The sequence below is a fragment of the Microchirus variegatus genome (genome assembly GCF_963457635.1).
Source record: "Microchirus variegatus genome assembly, chromosome: 15".
In the NCBI taxonomy this organism is placed as follows: Eukaryota; Metazoa; Chordata; class Actinopteri; order Pleuronectiformes; family Soleidae; genus Microchirus; species Microchirus variegatus.
In genome coordinates, this window is record NC_139816.1 from 1874713 (window position 1) to 1892763 (window position 18051).

The 18051-nt window shown below is 42.2% G+C and overlaps 3 protein-coding genes across 3 annotated transcripts in view; 1 reads left to right on the top strand and 2 right to left on the bottom strand.

Annotated features, from left to right (window-relative positions):
- Positions 1-301: 301 nt before the first annotated feature.
- On the bottom strand, positions 302-11428 carry ift74 (intraflagellar transport 74; the record flags this gene model as incomplete). The annotated part of the gene is made up of 19 exons (XM_083901429.1): positions 302-498; positions 662-722; positions 804-929; positions 1022-1185; positions 1269-1395; positions 1500-1597; positions 2300-2353; positions 2547-2626; positions 2856-2896; positions 3007-3150; positions 4278-4340; positions 4475-4613; positions 8989-9050; positions 9126-9185; positions 9299-9359; positions 9439-9537; positions 9633-9681; positions 11011-11134; positions 11300-11428. 19 exons carry the CDS (start codon positions 11426-11428, stop codon positions 383-385), a joined length of 1797 nt encoding a protein of 598 aa, XP_083757555.1. The 3' UTR covers positions 302-382.
- Positions 5814-8144, top strand: LOC310937217 (leucine-rich repeat-containing protein 19-like; the record flags this gene model as incomplete). Its single annotated transcript, XM_083901446.1, has 6 exons — positions 5814-5909; positions 6005-6258; positions 6348-6459; positions 6553-6640; positions 7551-7742; positions 7837-8144. 6 exons carry the CDS (start codon positions 5814-5816, stop codon positions 8142-8144), a joined length of 1050 nt encoding a protein of 349 aa, XP_083757572.1.
- A 5851-nt stretch (positions 11429-17279) lies between the features above and the next one.
- Positions 17280-18051, bottom strand: part of LOC310937203 (uncharacterized protein) — a 72075-nt gene continuing 71303 nt past the window's right edge. The window contains exons 16-17 of the mRNA XM_083901424.1: positions 17719-17920; positions 17280-17446 (exon numbers count right to left, since the gene is read on the bottom strand). Of these exons, the coding sequence (XP_083757550.1) occupies positions 17439-17446; positions 17719-17920 (210 nt within the window). The 3' untranslated portion in view covers positions 17280-17438. The remainder of the gene's footprint in view (positions 17447-17718; positions 17921-18051) is intronic.

Genomic DNA, 18051 nt, shown 5'->3' on the forward strand with positions numbered 1-18051 from the left:
CAATCTGAACACGACCGCTCAAGAAATCACTTTAACAACATGACACTAAACCAAAAACTGCAGCTTTTACAACATGATAACTTATATTTATTTCAGTTATTAAGGACCTTTGAGGGTAAACTGCATAAAAACTACAAAAGTATCACAGAGAAAATACCTAGAAAATATCAATGTATAAGCAAGTTAGTCAAATATATCAGGAGAATCTGAGCATTGATGTGTTCTGTAGTGAGTCTGTTCAGGTTCTGTTGGTCTGTAGTGAGTCTGTTTCAGGTTCTGTTGTTCTGCAGTGAGTCTGTTTCAGGTTCTGTTGGTCTGTCGTGAGTCTGTCTGGGTTGTGTTCAGGTTGTGTTGTTCTGCAGTGAGTCTGTTCAGGTTCTGTTCAGGTTCTGTTGTTCTGCAGTGAGTCTATGAGACACTTGTTGTACTCGGACACTTGCTGAGAGACATTCTTGGCCACCGAGGCGTAGTCGCTCTCCTGGGATTTGGAAGCGATGACTAACGCAGCTGCAGTTGAGGGAAATCACTGCTGTGACTAATGAATGACTTTCACAGTGACCAGGTCACATGACCTGTCACATGACCTGTCACATGACCTGTCACATGACCTGTCACATGACCTTCTCTGTTGACACACACACTCACACACACTGAAGGATACACTCTTTCATGACAAAGTTGTTCTGCTCCAGGTGTTGCCACTTCCTCTCCAGGTTAGCCAGCTAACACACACACACACACAGAGATAGAGTGATGAGTGATGAGTGGATGAATGACGTGATCAGATGATGAGAAGCTCTCACCTGAGCGTGGGTCTCGTTGTCTTGCACTTTGGTTTTCAGAGCTTCATATTTCTGGTTCATCTCCTCCAGCAGCTGTTTGAATGAATCCTGACGCTGAGTCAGCGACAGCCGCTCGTCCTGCAGCCTCTGCAGCAGAGCAGCAGACTCACGGTTACACTCCTGTATGCATTTGAATCGCCTCTCTCTCTCTATCTCTCTCTCTCTCCAGCAGATCTCACCCTCTTCTTGTCCTCTGCCGAGCGTCTGAGTGAGTCCAGGTCTCTGAAGGTGAGCAGCTCAGACTCCATGGTGCTGATCCGCTCCTTCAGGCTGCTCAGCTCTCCTGTGATCTTCCCCTCCAGCTGCTGCACCTTCTCCAGGTCCTGCTGCAGACGCTGGGACTCTGGGACCATCCGTGGTGACATTGTAAGTGGTTAAACATCGGCGTGTGTGTGTGCGATGACCACTCACGTGCGTGATACTGACCTGTCGTCAGCCCTTTGGCGGTGCTCTCTGATTGGACCACCTCAGTCTCCTTACTGACCAGCACCTCCTGCATGTTCCTCAGCTCACTGGCCGTCACTGTGTCCACCTGACGAAGTCTCAACATGTTCTTACATACAAACAAACAAACAAACAAACAAACAAGCAGAGAGAACGTGAGGTCACCACATGAGCCTTAAATACTTCCACGTGGTCTGTGCTCCTGCAGCTCACCCTGCTGCAGAGCTCCAGGACAGAGACGACGTTCTCCTGACTCTGGCTCATCTTCTCCTGCGTCTCAGACCTCGACTTCTCAAACGACTCCACAAATCCTGACGCAGAGGAAGAATTAAAAAAACATCCAAAAACTGACACTTTTAGATACGAAATACGGACTAAAGAAACATATTCAGACAGTGGGGACCCCTGGTGGCCGACGTCTAGTATGACTAACATGAGTTCTACTGCTCAAACACTTATATACAGGGTCCCTGCAGGTTTCAACAAGTCAAATTTAAGACTTTTTTAAGACCATAATGAACACAATTTAAGACCCGTTTCAAATCCATACTGGCAAAAAAGTACAAAAGACATGAAGGAAAAAACTGGAGCCACAAATCGCTGAACTTGCAATTCTTCTCAGCTGTGAGCTTTCGTTAAGTTTTCTCCGCTGCTATGCTAAGCTGTAACACACCGCGGCGCGCACACTAGCACGCTAGCTAGTGGTGCTGGATAAATTGTCACTGGGCAGCACAGGTGACCTACTTTAGTTCTGTGTTGTAGTTATTGTTGTTATCGCATCTTCAAAAATAGAACAAATTCTATTTCATTTAAATAAAAGTAACGTTAATAGATTGTTAAGACCTTTCAAAATTGTATTTAAGACCTTTTATGTGATTTTAGGAGAATTTAAGACATTTTAAGCAGATACCCTGTAACACTATATATATATATATATATATATAACTTATTGACACTGAATTCTGATATTTTACATACATTTTATGATAAAATCACAAGTGAAGTAAACTTACGGTCAATTTCCTCCTCCTTCTTCTTCAGCTCCTTGTATTTCTGTTGACACTCCCCTGGTTAAATAAACATTCACATTTTCTATTACTTATATACAAGCTGTATGCAGCCCCATTGGAGTTAGAATACGACCATAGATCAATGTTTGGGGTCAAAACTGTATTTAAATAGATCCCAGATCAGGTTATCGAATGTACGGCGTCTTTAAATGCTTTATAAAGAACAAACAGTGATTTTTTTTTTTTTTACCCTGAGCTTCCTCTGAGTCCTGCTCCAGCTGACGCATCTGCTCTGTGATCTGTCCACTCCTGTCTCTGATCTCTGTGAGTCTGACACACACACACACACACACACACACACACACACACACACACACACACACACACACACACACACACACACACACACACACACACACACACACACACACACACACACACACACACACACACACACACACACACACACACACACACACACACACACACACACACACGCACGTCACTACAATGATGTTCCAATTAAATTTAATTTCGTAAAAACTCAATTTTCACTTACTGCGTCTCCATGTTGGCGATTTCCTGGTTGTCTTCCTTCACCTAAAGATGTGTTCAAATAAAACGTGATTTGAAAAGTTGACTTTTCCTATTATTATTATTATTATTATTATTATTATTATTATTATTATGATGATGATAGTGTTGCTCACCTGTTTGAATAACTTCTCCCTCTCTTCCTGTGGTGAGCCCAGGCTCTTGTGCTCCGCCTCCATGGCGTCACGCTTTGCCTCCAGCGCTGACAGAGTCTCGTGAAGACGCACCACTTCCTGTTTGATTTGGGAGTGGGCCAGCTCCTGCACACACACACACACACACACACACAATAACACGCTGGATAAAACACTTCAGACATAATATATATAATAATACAGTTTATAACTACTTTACATTTTCCTGTGGCATCACAGTCCTGACGTCAGCATGCGAGTGACTTGTCAGTGATTTCACATCACTCAGTTCACACGTAACTTCTGTTCAGATTAACCTCAGTGCAGGGCCGTTTCTAGCTGTTTGGGGGCCCTTTGTGAGATACTATTTGGGGGCCCCTGTTTTTTCAAACTCGAGGCAGAGACTCATAACTTTTTCTGATTACTCCACAAACACTTACATGCTTTGCAAATATATGCATAATGAATGCATCCAATACATGCAAATAAAGACAGGTACTTTTATTATTATTAATAATAATAATAATAATAATAATAATAATAATAAAATATGAGTCTGAACTTGCAGTTTGGGGGCCCCCTGGTGGCTGTGGGGCCCTATGCAGCTGCATAGTCCGCATATAGCAAGAAACGGCTCTGCCTCTGTGACACAAAGTGACCACACGAGGCAGCAGTAGACCAGCAGCTCCTGTGTTCCCCCGCGAGCTAAAAATCACTGATTTTCTACATGGGCATTGGTGTGGGAGAGTGAGTGGTTTACAAAGTCTGTCTCACAGTGACGATAAAGTCCAGGGTATCCGCGGGGTCATAAAAAGTCTTAAATCCAATAATTTGAATTTAAGGCCTTAAAATGTCTTAAATTCTACTAAAAATCTCATAAAAGGACTTGAATACAATTTTGAAAGGTCTTTTAATAGATAAAAAATCTATTAACGTTACTTTTATTTAAAACATGCACAAACTTCAGTCTCGCTTTGAAATGTTTCTATTTTTGAGGACACGATAACATACCTGTTACGGCTAAGCATAGCAGCGGAGAAAACTTAAGTAAAGACCATAGCTAAGCCGAATTTTCCTTCATGTACTTTTTTGCCGGTATGGATTTGAAATGGGTCTTAAACTGTATTCATTATGGTCTTTAAAAAAAGTCTTAAATTTGACTTGTTGAAACCTGCAGAGACCCTGAAGACGTGAACACGTGACGTAGACGTCGTGGACTTAAAATAACTTGAAGAACCACCACTGTAACTCACAGCTTCATAATCCTCCTTCCTGGTCATGAGGACGTCCAGCTCCTCCTGCAGGACGCCGAGCTCCTGCAACACCACGACACAACAACAGAGGGAGACAAATCACTGTTTTATGACACTCTACATTCATTGAATGAGTCGCCAGTGATACTAACTATTTCACGGCAGCCACTTGAAAAGTGGTCAAACTAGACTCAGACCTGCAGCAGCTCCTCGTTGGTGGAAGCCATGGTGAAATACTTGTTTTGTTTTGCAGCCGGCATGGACTGGACCACCTCGTCCGCCACTCGCCTCTCCCTCTTGATCTCCTCTTCTATGGCCCTCACGGCCTCCTCTCTCCTGTGGAGCAAACACACGACGACACACAACACAGAGAGAGAAAAACATGGTGACTTTGTTGTGACGACACAGACGCGAGATCATGGAGAAACATGAAAGAATGATTCAAGGGTCAAAGGGTGGAAGGGATAAAGTGAAGGAAGGGCGGATTTGGCCTTAAGCTGTAGTTTCCTTCTCCTCATTTCCTTTCCTTCCACCTAAAACTCCCCTCCCTCTTTAGTTTGTCTTTCCACTGCAGACGATTCCCTTACTCCCCGTGTGTGTGTGTGTATGTTCTAGCACACACACACACGTTCAACATACAGTAAATCTGCAGCCAAAGTCAAACGACTTCATCATAAATCATAAATGTTGAGCTTTGTTTTACAACGAGGACCAAAGGTCATTATTTGTCCTGGTGGGGCGTGCGTGTGTGTGTGTGTGTGTGTGTGTGTGACACAGGTGGATAAAAGTTCATCTCCGCCACTGTAAGAGTACAGGTACGTGACTTGACTTATTATTTACGTATGATTATATAGGAATTTGTCACTTTGACTGCACTATGACAGAGAAGGAAACAAAGACACTGAATAACATGTGAGTTATGCTCATCCATAACTCTGTAATGTATACACGAGAGGTTTCCGTCTATATCTGATACGCACACGCACTGTACGCAGTTCAAATACGTAGCCGAGGAATGAATATGAGGAAGATACAGGGGTTTTGTCTTAAATAAAACTTTAAAAAGCCATTTCTTTCCGTTTGTATGCTTGTACGTATACGAGTTAATGTTTCAGAACTCACCGCTGACAGTCTGGTGACTCAATATTCAACAATTCTGTTCTTCCGTGAGAGGTTTTTCCAGAGACACGTTATTGAAATGATTGTTTCCTGCTGCCCTCGAACAAGATTACACTGATTTTAATGCTCAGGATCAGTATTTCAGTATTATCGTACACTGCACTTGAGCACAACACGGCCATAAAACTCCTTTATTACCGATCACTTTAACAATGACTCTGTTTAGTTCCTGTTAGTTCCTGCCATCATGTTTACCTACATTTTAAAAGATCATCTGTGGTGAAGTCAAGGCACTTCATTAAAAAGCTGGTTTTAATGAGCGGGCATCAGTCGACTCTCTGTCTCCCAGGACAAGCAGAGGAGCTGGGTTTTTATTCAGAAGTATAATAAGTTTGTGTTGTTTGTCAGGGTAAGATGATGCCGCGGTGCAGCAAACACCTCCTCCTGCTGTGTTTGACTGCAGCTGCCGTTCTGGAGATCCTGCAGAGGACGACTGCAGAGGTCGCGGTGCAGGTTTTGATCTAAAAATCCCTACATTTAACTGCAGTAGCTGTGTTTTACAGTGAGTTTGTTGGTGTACAGTGAAGTGGTAATAATTGTCCCTGCAGGAGGGGGTGAAGGACTTGAACAACAAGACTCTGCGTGTGATTCCTGCCAAAGACAACTGCTCCTCTGTGACTCGGCTGGAGATGAAGGGAAACCTGATCGCGCTGAACGACGCGGACCGACTCGCTCTGAAAACGTATCCCGATCTGACTGAACTCCACCTGGATGAGAACTGTGTGACTGCTGTTCCAGACCAGTACTTCGCGGTGGTCTCACACCTCAGAGTGATCTCTCTGTCCAGGAACAACATCAGCAGGTGAGTAAGAGCTTAAACACGGGGACACTGCAGCAGGACGTCCGTGTCAGTACAGTGACTGAACTGTAGGACCGTGGCTGTGGTTACAGGCTGGAGCCTGAGGCTCTGTGCGGCCTGGACGTCCTCACAGAGCTGGACCTGTCCAACAATCTGCTGACACGTCTTCCTGCAGAGCCGTTCAGGGAAATCAAGAGTCTGCAGGTGACGTCCACACACTGTCCTCCGTCAACAACAATCACTTATGACTGCGCCGGTGTCGTTTCCGTAGAAACAGAAGTTCTTTTCTCCCCTCAGGTGCTGAAGCTACAGGGAAACCCCTGGAACTGTTCCTGTCCTCTGCTGCTCAGCATTCAAGAGGTCACAGCAGCAAACATCAGCATTGGTAAGGTTTTTACTAAGTATTTATTGACTGTATGTTTCAGTCTCCTTATTTAACTATAGTGGGTCAAATTTAGATAAAAATATGTTTTTACTAGTTCCAACATCAGCCAAATGGGTTAACCCTGAGGTCAACCGTGGTGACATTTTAAAGTGGACCTAGACCGGAAGTTCCAATTAAGGCTGTTTTTTTAGTGTGTATCTGCGTCATTACCTTGTTTATGAAGCCCTGAAGGTTCTAAACAAACACTTCAGCCACTGCTGAGAACGCTGTGTTTTATTGTAATCTCGGGCTCAGCGAGATCTTTGAAAAAACCCGGTCCGGTTACGTAAACAGCGGTTCTCCTGAACAGCAGATCCTCCTGCTCCGGGCACTAGTCCGGGCACATCCGGTTGCGTACATTGAACCGCAGAAGAAGAATAACGTCCGTTGTGGAGGTGTTTCACGAGCGACAGTGTCTTCTGACTCTGGGTCTGACTCCGGGTCAAAGGTCGTCAAAGGGACTGAGGCGGGGAGTCGTGAAGAAGCTATTTTTAAACACTGTTAAAACAATGTTTTGATAATGAGGAGCAGTGCATCCACCGTTCCAGAGGGGGGAGCTGTGCTTCTGAGAGCTGGTGTGCTGAATATGTCACTTCCGGGTACTGGCCAATCACAACACACTCTGTCTTCTGGGGGTTAGATTTATGTCTGAAATATCGCGGCTCGGAAACAGCGTCAGAAAAGAGGATTTCTATCGGCTCGTTTACAGCAACTAGGAGGTTTTTGAGCATAAAAACAAGTTAATGTATGTAAGTAGACCTCCATAACTAACATATATGTGCAACAGGACCACTCTGTGTGAGCTTTAACTGTGACCAAATGAAAGGAACGTGAACAGATTCATGTCTGCATGTGACCTTTGTGTCCACAGGGTCACCAACATGTGCCTCTCCACAAACTCAGGCCGGTGAAGATCTTTTAGAAGCTACAGCTGCATGTTTTCCATCACCATCACCATCACCCACTGAATCACAAACAACACCAACACCGGCCGTCTCTCAGCAGCCTCAGGCTTCATCTGCTGAAGCCTCACTGAAGACCGTGCTGCCATCGAACCACCACGGTACCACAAACTCTTCTTATGTCACACAGATGAATGAACTGAAGCCTAACAATCATCTCCCCTCCTCTCCCTCCTCCTCTTCCTCCTCCTCCAGAACAAACCGCTGTGCCCGGTAACTCGTGGAAGTTCATCGCGTCTGTTGTGGCGTTGGCGTTGACGACCTCTCTGCTCATCGTCTGTGCCATCAAAGGCCCGTCCTGGTACAAGCTCTTCCACAACTACCGTCACCGGCGCTTAGGAGAGGACGACGATGACGTCGTAGCGACGGGCTTCACCGGGACGGGGATTCACATTAACCACCAGACTTTCACCTTCAAACAGGACAGCTGGCAGATGGAGGGAGAGGACGAGGAGGAGGAGGAGGTGTATTATGAGGATCCATACATCAGGAGGGAAGAGTGACTTCAAGGAGAGGAGGTTTCATCAGAGCAGAAGTTACTGAGTCTGTCTGAGGCTGAAACTAACGATTCATTTCATAATCAACTGTTCTTTTTTTTTTCAACTTCTCTTTTGGTTTAGAAAAATATTGATCAGTGTTTGTCAAGACGAGTTAAGAAGAGTTAAGAAGAGTTAAGAAGAGTTAAGGTGAGTTAAGGTGAGTTAAGATGAGTAAAGAAGAGCAAAAGGAAGAGTAAACAAGAGTAAAGAAGAGTAAACATCAGTAAAGAAGAGTAAAAGGAAGCGTAAACAAGAGTTAAGAAAAGTAAAGAAGAGTTAAGATGATTAAACATCAGTACAGAACAGTAAAAAGAAGAGTGAAAGGAATAGTAAACAAGAGTAAAGATGCGTTAAGATGAGTTAAGAAGATAAACATCAGTAAAGAAGAGTAAAAAGAAGAGTAAAAGTTAGAGTAAATAAGAGTAATGAAGAGTAAAGAAGAGTAAAGAAGAGTTAAGAAGAGTAAAGATGAGTAAACATCAATAAAGAAGAGTAAAAAGAAGAGTAATAAAGAGTAAACATCAGTAAAGAAGAGTAAAAAGATGAGTAAACGTTAGAGTAAATAAGAGTAATGAAGAGTAAAGAAGAGTAAAGATGAGTAAACATCAATAAAGAAGAGTAAAAAGAAGAGTAATAAAGAGTAAACATCAGTAAAGAACAGTAAAAAGATGAGTAAAAGTTAGAGTAAATATGAGTAATGAAGAGTAAACATCAGTAAAGAAGAGTAAACATCAGTAAAGAAGAGTAAACATCAGTAAAGAAGAGTAAACATCAGTAAAGAACAGTCTAATGATGAGTAAAGACTCACTCTCTCCTCTCGGTGAAGATACGGTCGATGCTCTCAGCCTCTCTGTCGTTCTGAGCCTTTAACTGAAGAAAACACAGAAGCAGTGAGAGGACGTTTATCCTTGTCTCACATTTGACCTCTGACCTCTGTGAACTTACGGCGTTGAAGTCATTGATCATTTCCTCCATCTCTGTGTTGGTGTTGAGCTTGTCCACCAGCTGCAAATATACAGAATAAACGTTTGACCAGGTACGCACACGTCTATCCAAGTCCATGAAGAAGCACTTCAGACGTCTGTGTGATCACACACACACACGTCACAGCTCTTTACCATGTTGTAGTCGGCCAGTTGACCTTGTAACTCCTTTATCTCTGCAGCCATTCCTTCAGCTCTGAGGACAACACAAAACAACGTTCTGTAATAGTCTGGAATTAAATGATTATTAACACTTAGAATAAAATATCTCTCACCTCTTCTCATAGGAAAGGTAGACAGAGTTCTCTTGGTTGTAATTGTCAATCTCTTTATGCAGTTTGCTGGTCTCTGTGGTCAACTCTGTGATTTTACTCCTGAAGCAAATCAACAATCAATCAATCAATCAACAATAGATATTCACTATGGAAGGTATTTCTGCAGCTTATTTAATAAATATTGAACATGTTACCTAAGGAGGCCCAGGTAATAGGACTTATCCAGAATCTGTCTCTGAGGTCCTTTATGAGGGAAGAGAGAGACAATGATGTCATGTTGGCTTTAACAATAAGTAAATATAACCTTTAAGATGAGTTAAGAAGAGTTAAGAAGAGTTAAGAAGAGTTAAGATGGGTAAAGAAGCGTTAAGATGGGTAAACATCAGTAAAGAGTAAAAAGAAGAGTAAAAGGAAGAGTAAACAAGAGTTAAGAAGAGTTAAGAAGAGTAAAGATGAGTAAAGATGAGTAAACGTCAGTAAAGAAGAGTAAAAAGAAGAGTAAACAAGAGTTAAGAAGAGTAAAGATGAGTAAACGTCAATAAAGAAGAATAAAAAGAAGAGTAAACAAGAGTAAAGATGAGTTAAGAAGAGTAAAGATGAGTAAAGATGAGTAAAGATGAGTAAACGTCATTAAAGAAGAGTAAAAAGAAGAGTAAACAAGAGTTAAGAAGAGTAAAGATGAGTAAACGTCAGTAAAGAAGAGTAAAAAGAAGAGTAAACAAGAGTTAAGAAGAGTAAAGATGAGTAAACGTCAATAAAGAAGAGTAAAAAGAAGAGTAAACAAAAGTAAACAAGAGTTAAGATGAGTTAAGAAGATAAACATCAGTAAAGAAGAGTAAAAAGAAAAGTACAGATGAGCACAGAAGAGTAAAAGGAAGAGTAAACAAGAGTAAAGATGAGTTAAGAAGGTAAAGATCAGTAAAGAAGAGTAAAAAGAATAGTAAAGATGAGCACAGAAGAGTAAAAAGAAGAGTAAAAGTAAGCGTAAACATCTGTAAAGATGAGTTAAGATGAGTAAAGCTCAGTACAGAAGAGTAAAAAGAAGAGTAATAAAGAGTAAACATCTGTAAAGAAGAGTTAAGACGAGTAAAGAACAGTAAAAAGATGAGTAAAAGTTAGAGTAAAGAAGAGTAAACATCAGTAAAGAAGAGTAAAAGTTAGAGTAAATGAGAGTAAATAAGAGTAAACATCAGTAAAGAAGAGTAAAAGTTAGAGTAAAGAAGAGTAAACATCATTAAAGAGTAAAAGTTAGAGTAAAGAAGAGTAAACATCAGTAAAGAAGAGTAAAAGTTAGAGTAAAGAAGAGTAAACATCAGTTAAGAAGTGTAAAAGTTAGAGTAAGAGTAAACATCAGTAAAGAAGAGTAAAAGTTTGAGTAAATAAGAGTAAAAAAGAGTAAACATCAGTAAAGAAGAGTAAAAGTTAGAGTAAATAAGAGTAAAGAAGAGTAAACATCAGTAAATAAGAGTAAACATCATTAAAGAAGAGTAAACATCAGTAAATAAGAGTAAACATCAGTAAAGAAGAGTAAAAGTTAGAGTAAAGAATAAAGGGTACACAAACACACTGAACCTTTCATGCCAGTCTTCATCCCACTGAGTCCCTGCTGAGTGACAGGTCTGTCCGTCACTCTGATCAGTGATGACAGAACTCCAGGTGTGGAGACTGGGACTCCGCCCCTCGTACCAGGAACCATCTAAGAAGAAGAATGAAACCAGAAAAGCCCGACAACACACAGCATTTTAAATATGAAAGAATAAAAAGAACAGAATATTCTCTTATATCAGGAGTTTAAGTGAAGTTCTTTAGGTTAAGTCTGATGAAGTCGTGTTCACTGGTTCAAACTGAAATCGTGACTCACCCCAGTAGCCACTCGTATGGCTGTGGGCGGAGGGCGGACAGCTGTCGGGGGTCTCCCAGAACCAGGAACCACAGAACCACTGCGACTCACTGGACGGCCCATGCTGGAGGAAGGCCGCTGACTCGACATGACAACTAAACATCATGTGGACATAATATTCACAGTTAACAATACATCAAATGTGTGTGTGTGTGTGTGGCAGCTACATTACTATAGATTATACCATCTGATCTGATCTGATCTTCTAGTAAAGCTTCAGCATCTGTGCAGTAAAATAGTCTAATGTGTTATAACACAGTAATCAAAGCTGCTCACTGGTCACAGTATATACTTGTTTAGTTGTTTTCTTTCTACTGAGCTACTTTACTGATTAATGAATGTTTATAATTGTGTGTTTAACGTTCATGTTCCATGGCTTTTTTTTGTAGCTGTGTGCAGAAAAATCCTCTGTACTCGAACCGTTTGTGCGTGTACTTAATGGCAATAAAGTTTTTGAATAATGACTAACAGTAAATGAACACATAAAAACAAATAAATAAACGAGACAAACGTTAACGTTGTGTTGTGCTACCGACGCTATCCGACATTCAGTTACAGGACGCTAACTAAATTAAATGCACGACTGTGACGATAACGTGTTTTAAATGTGGAATTATTAACGGGACATGCTAGCGCTTAGCCCGTGTTAGCTAGTTCTAGCTGGATAAGCTAGCGTGTTTCACACAAAGTGTGCGCGTGCGTTTCGTCCTTTAGTGAATAAAGTCGCGTCTTCAGTGGATGTTGTTACCTGAGAGGAGCGCGAGGACACGCAGTTACTTCACATGAAAATCCTCCCTGATGTTAGTCCGGATGTTGACGCTCCGTGTTACCATGTTACCGTGTCACCGTCTTCTTCTGCGGACACGAAGACGAACAACACAGTGCACTTCTGCCCCCAGCGTCCGACAGGAGGAACTACACACACTACACACACCAGTGAGACGTGGAGACTTTTCTTTTTTACTTGATTGTAAAATGTTGTATATAATATTATACTACATATACATATATATAAAAGTATATATATATATATGTATAAATATATAAGTGTGAACATGGTTTTAAGTGTTAGAGTAAAGTAACTTGTTTCTGACGAAGACGCTGAACACACAAGAGTTTTAGTTTTATTAGTTTAGTTTATTATTTTGTTTAATAATCACATCACTAATTAACAAGTAATCACAATGACAATGAATATCTTCCATAAACATGTCTAAAAGTGCATTTTCTCCCTCGTTTTTCGTTTTATAACTATATATATATATATATATACAGTATATAGTGTGTGTATATATATATATAGTATATATTTATCTGTATATATATATATATTAGTGTGAAAAAGGTTTTAAGTGTTAGAGTAAAGTAACTTGTTTCTGACAAAGACGTTGAACACAAACAAGAGTTTTAGTTTAGTTTATTTTGTTTAATAATCACATCACTAATTAACAAGTAATCACAATAAACACTTTTTTTTTTTTCAAACCAAAAACAAAATTCAAATGAATGAAAAAAAACAAAACAAAAAAAACCAGGAGGAGCTTCTGTAAATGTCATAGTTGTTGTAATAATAATAATAATAATAATAATAATACCTAAAACATCCCATAGTTGTTTTTCATGCTCTGCAGGAACTGTAGCTGTTAGCTAGTGTTACACTTACATGTGTGTGTGTGTGTGTGATCGTTGTGATAAACCACATGTGATTGTGTTGCTTTAGACTCTCACTTCTTTCTTTGATCACGTGATCACGTGGTCACAGCCGCGTTGAACCAGCTAATCCAACGTGACTTTCACTTCTCTTAAGACTGGGTTTTGTTGACATTAGTGTGTTTTCATAGAAATCCTCGCGTTAACAAAGTGTTAATGAAGTCTGAACGTTTGTAAATCGAGCCGCTCGCACGTCACCACATCAAAAAAAACAATCAAATCTTCTTTGTGACGTTTGTGAAGCCGAGAGCGCGACACAAACACAACCATAAATACATATACAAAAGCGTTGCGTCTTTAGTACAATAATATATCTCAAAGACATTCTTCCACTTCAGTGGCCCCTTTCAACGACAAAGACTTATTCAGTTTGTCATAATAATCATAATAGTAATGATGAGAATATAATAGTTATGATAAAATGCTTCCTCCACTTGAAACCATTAAAGGTCCACGACCCCCGCGACATCATCTATTTACACGTGTGTGTGTGTGTGTGTGTGTGATGACAGTGAACAGGCACCAGGAGGAAAACTTTCACAACAAAACATGAACAAACATGAACCACTCTTTCTTTCTTTATTGCCCGTTTCAAGGGTTTGAAGGGTTCGATCTTTGCTTCTCAGCTTTTATTTATCAACATTTAAGGCGTTTGACTGACGGATGGTGAACGAGGAGGAGCTGGCAGTGGAAAAGCCCCGGTTATTGCTCCGTTATCGTCAACGACGTCCACGAGGGAAAACAACACGAAGCGTTAAGGTGCAGTTTAGCGTCGACGCTTCGACGTTACTCGCTTTGTTTTAAAGGCGCCACATGTGAGAATGTGGCCAAAATACGGTTACTACACTCATGTTTCCAGGTCTTTTAGGTTTTTTCGTTTTTCTCCGCCATTGCAGCTGAGACTCTACTGACTGCAATGACTGGTAGACGGCGGTAGGTGGCGCCACATGACGCCAAAACATGATTTGCAGTCTGCAAAAAAAATGTTTTTAATGCAAATATTTTGTCTGTGCTGTTGTTGTTGGTGAGTTCAGTTTGTTATGAACATCATTCCGGAGTCTCTGTGACAGATTAGGAGGATTTTATAAATATATATAAATACAAAACCATTTACCATCACTAGGGGGCAGTCACTGTAGCTACGATATGATGCATTTATTTATTTTTAGTTAAAATGAGATATGTTTTATGCAGTGATAAAATAAAATCATAAGATTTCTTGGATTGCTGTTTACAGATTTACATGATTTTTGATTCTTGGTCAATTTCAGACAAACAATTCTATAACATACGATAAAACCTTGTTTGTTTCATGGAAGACGACTCTTTTAAACATTTAAAAACCGTACAAATCAAAGGTGATGGATGTGAAAAATGATATAAAACAGCCACGATGAGTCCTCATAGATCAGTAAAACATGTTAAACTGAATTACTGGTTTGACAAAGATCATGTTTAAAGTCACATTCATCAAAATGTTATGATTTTTATGATAATCGGGTCTTTGTTTTGGCTTTCTACCAATTAACTTGGTAGAATTAAGTGTATTTCAGTGGATTATGTGAGCGGTTCATGAGCAGAATGCACCTGATTTATCGCTGAGATGATCAAAGTCATCACATAAACAGTAAGAACAGCCGTCACTCTGGTTAGTTTAGTCACTTTTGTCTGATTCACCGTAAATAAACCTGCACTCGTTCAACACACTGCAGTTACACTGAGGAGGAGCTACATGCTCAGATTATAGCAACTAATCTCAATAATCTGACAAAAGGCAGCTGGAGGCGACAGGTGCTACACAAGAGCGCGATTAAAGCCACCATATGTTCCACTGCCAACACACACACACACAAATACTACAGGTAAATATCCTACAACAGCTGAACCAGGTTGTCCCTCTTCATCATCATCATCATCATCACTAATCAGACTCATCTTCACTGAACTTCCTCTTGAAGGTTGGTATAAAAAAACACCTCAATCAACTTTCTAAAGGAACACTTCTCTCCTCACTTTCTCTCTCCCTCTAAAGGTCTAAAGGTCACCTCCTCCCTCTTAAAGTCACCTCCTCCCTTCTAAAGGTCACCTCCTTCTTCGAAAGGTCTTCTAAAAGTCACTATCTTCCCTCTAAAGGTCACCTCCTTCCCTCTGAAGGTCACCTCCTTCCTTCTGGAGGTCAGCTTCCTTCTAAATGTCACATTATTCCCTCTGAATGTCTCCTTCTCCCTTCTAAAGGTCACCTCCTCCCTTCTAAAGGTCACACCCATCTCTCTGAAGGTCACCATCTTCCCTCTGAAGGTCATCTCCTTCCCTCTGGTCAGCTTCCTTCTAAATGTCACCTTCTTCCCTCTGAAGGTCACCTCTTCCCTCTGAAGGTCACCTCCTTCCTTCAAAAGGTTTTCTTAAGGTCACCTCAGCCTTCTGAAGGTCACCTCCTTCTTCTAAAAGTCTTCTAAATGTCACCTCTTCCCTCTGAAGGTCACGCCCTTTCTTCTAAAGGTCACCTCTTCCCTCTGAAGGTCACCTCCTTCTTCTAAAGCTCTTCTAAAGGTCACCACTTCCCTCTGAAGGTCACCTCCTTCTTCTAAAGGTCACCTCTTCCCTCTGAAGGTCACGTCCTTCCTTCTAAAGGTCACCTCTTCCCTCTGAAGGTCACCTCCTTCTTCTAAAGCTCTTCTAAAGGTCACCACTTCCCTCTGAAGGTCACCTCCTTCTTCTAAAGGTCACCTCTACCCTCTGAAGGTCACCTCCTTCTTCTAAAGGTCACCTCTTCCCTCTGAAGGTCACGTCCTTCCTTCTAAAGGTCACCTCTTCCCTCTGAAGGTCACCTTCTTCTTCTAAAAGTCTTCTAAAGGTCACCTCTTCCCTCTGAAGGTCACCTCCTTCCTTCTAAAGGTTTTCTAAAGGTCACCTCTTCCCTCTGAAGGTCACGTCCTTCCTTCTAAAGGTCACCTCTTCCCTCTGAAGGTCACCTCCTTCTTCTAAAGCTCTTCTAAAGGTCACCTCTTCCCTCTGAAGGTCACCTCCTTCTTCTAAAGCTCTTCTAAAGGTCACCTCTTCCCTCTGAAGGTCACCTCCTTCTTCTAAAGCTCTTCTAAAGGTCACCTCTTCCCTCTGAAGGTCACCTCCTTCCTTCTAAAGGTCACCTCTTCCCTCTGAAGGTCACCTCCTTCTAAAGCTCTTATCTTCCTTCAAAAGGTCACCTCTTCCCTCTAAAGGTCACGTCCTTCCTTCTAAAGGTCACCTCTTCCCTCTGAAGTACGCCTCCTTCTTCTAAAGCTCTTCTAAAGGTCACGTCCTTCCTTCTCAAAGGTCACCTCTTCCCTCTGAAGGTCACATCCTTCCTCACTGTGTGTATTTTCCGAGTTCTACCAGGAAAGTAAAGACTATATTGCTCATACAGGAAGAAGAAGAAGAAGAAAGACACAATAAATAAAAGAAAAGAAAACTGCTTTCACAAACCAAACCCGGGAGGAAACACAAGAAAAACCAGATGTGAAGTCAACACCAAAGCTGATTTAGTCACTCAAACACAACATCACAAACACGGAGAATCAGGAGTTAAAGCCTACAAAGTTCACACAGCTACATGTTGTCTAGCTTTATTTTGTTTTTCAGCTTGTTTATGGAGATGACGGTGGATTATTATTATTATGAAGAAGAAGCACTGAACTGGACAAGAGACCAACCTCAGATGATCTGATCACTCAGATCAGGTCTGAACGAGGTTTAGGAGTGTGAAAGGGTTTCCATGCTGTTCACGTGACGGAGAAACAGATCTTGTTATTGTTTGACGAGGTGAGGAGAGGGCAAAGGTCACCACCCAGTGAACCCTAATGACCCCAGGGTCAGCTGACCTGAAGGACAGGACGTTTTCCTTCACACAGATGAGTCTCTACAGGTGGGCGGGGCAGATGTGGAGGCGGGGCCGGTGTGGAGGCGGGGCCGATGTGAAGAAGATAAGTCAAAGTCACGTGACCACAGATTTAAGACGACGAGGGTTTTCAGTGATTTACTGGGGACACTCAGGTCATGACCTCATGAAGGAGGAGCTGCAGGTGGTGGTGTGGAGAATAGGAGGAGCCATGTGGGTGGGGGCGGTTGTTGTTGTTGTTGTTGTCCTGGGGGGGGGGGGGGGGGGCAGACAGGTGATGATGATGTCAGCGCCGTGGTCCGTGCGAGAGCGAGCGTTCTTGCGGAAGTTGAGCTTCAGAGACTCAATCTGCAGCAGAGAGGTTAGGAAACAGGGAGAGGGAGGGGGGAGGAAGAGGAGGAGGAGGAGATGGAGGAGATGAAGAGGTAAAAAAAAAATAAAAAAGCATGGAGGAGATTGGGTGGAGGTGATGTTGTGGGGGGTGGAGGAGGTGAGGAGGAAGGAGGGACACCAGAATTAAATGCCTGCAAGATAAGAAGTCAAAGATGACGGCGTGATGAGGACGTGTGGACTGAAGACACGATGAAGACAGACTCAAAGACCACGGACAAACATGGAGGGTTAGAAAATAAACGTAAATTCTCGGATATTTTATCACATGAAGGGAAAAAAGGGGTCATAATCTGCGGTGGTTTATAAAGTCTGATGACAGAAAAGCCAAACATCAGTCCACCTCTAAACGATGCTTCATCAGTGACTCTGTCCCCCTGCACGAGTCCGGCCCACGTCAACTTACTTGTCTCGGGGATGCTCGAGTCCAGAGCCTGGGGCTCCCGGAGGAGGAGGAGGCCCTCACTCCCACAGGGAGCCCCGTCCTTCAGCCCGTTCTCCCGGGCAGCGGGGGCCCCAGCCTGCCCTGGCTCGGAGCCTGGGGCTGGGGCCTCGGTGCCGCTCGGGGGGGTCCCGTTCCCCTCTGCTGTCTCCTGGGGCCCCTCAGCCTACAAACACACAGCAGGCCAGGTGACAATCGGTGGAGACGGAGGTGAAAGAAGCTGGCTCCAAATCTGAGAAAACCACATTTAATTCTAACAAAATAACAGCAGCGTCTTTAGATGGTGAGACTGTGACT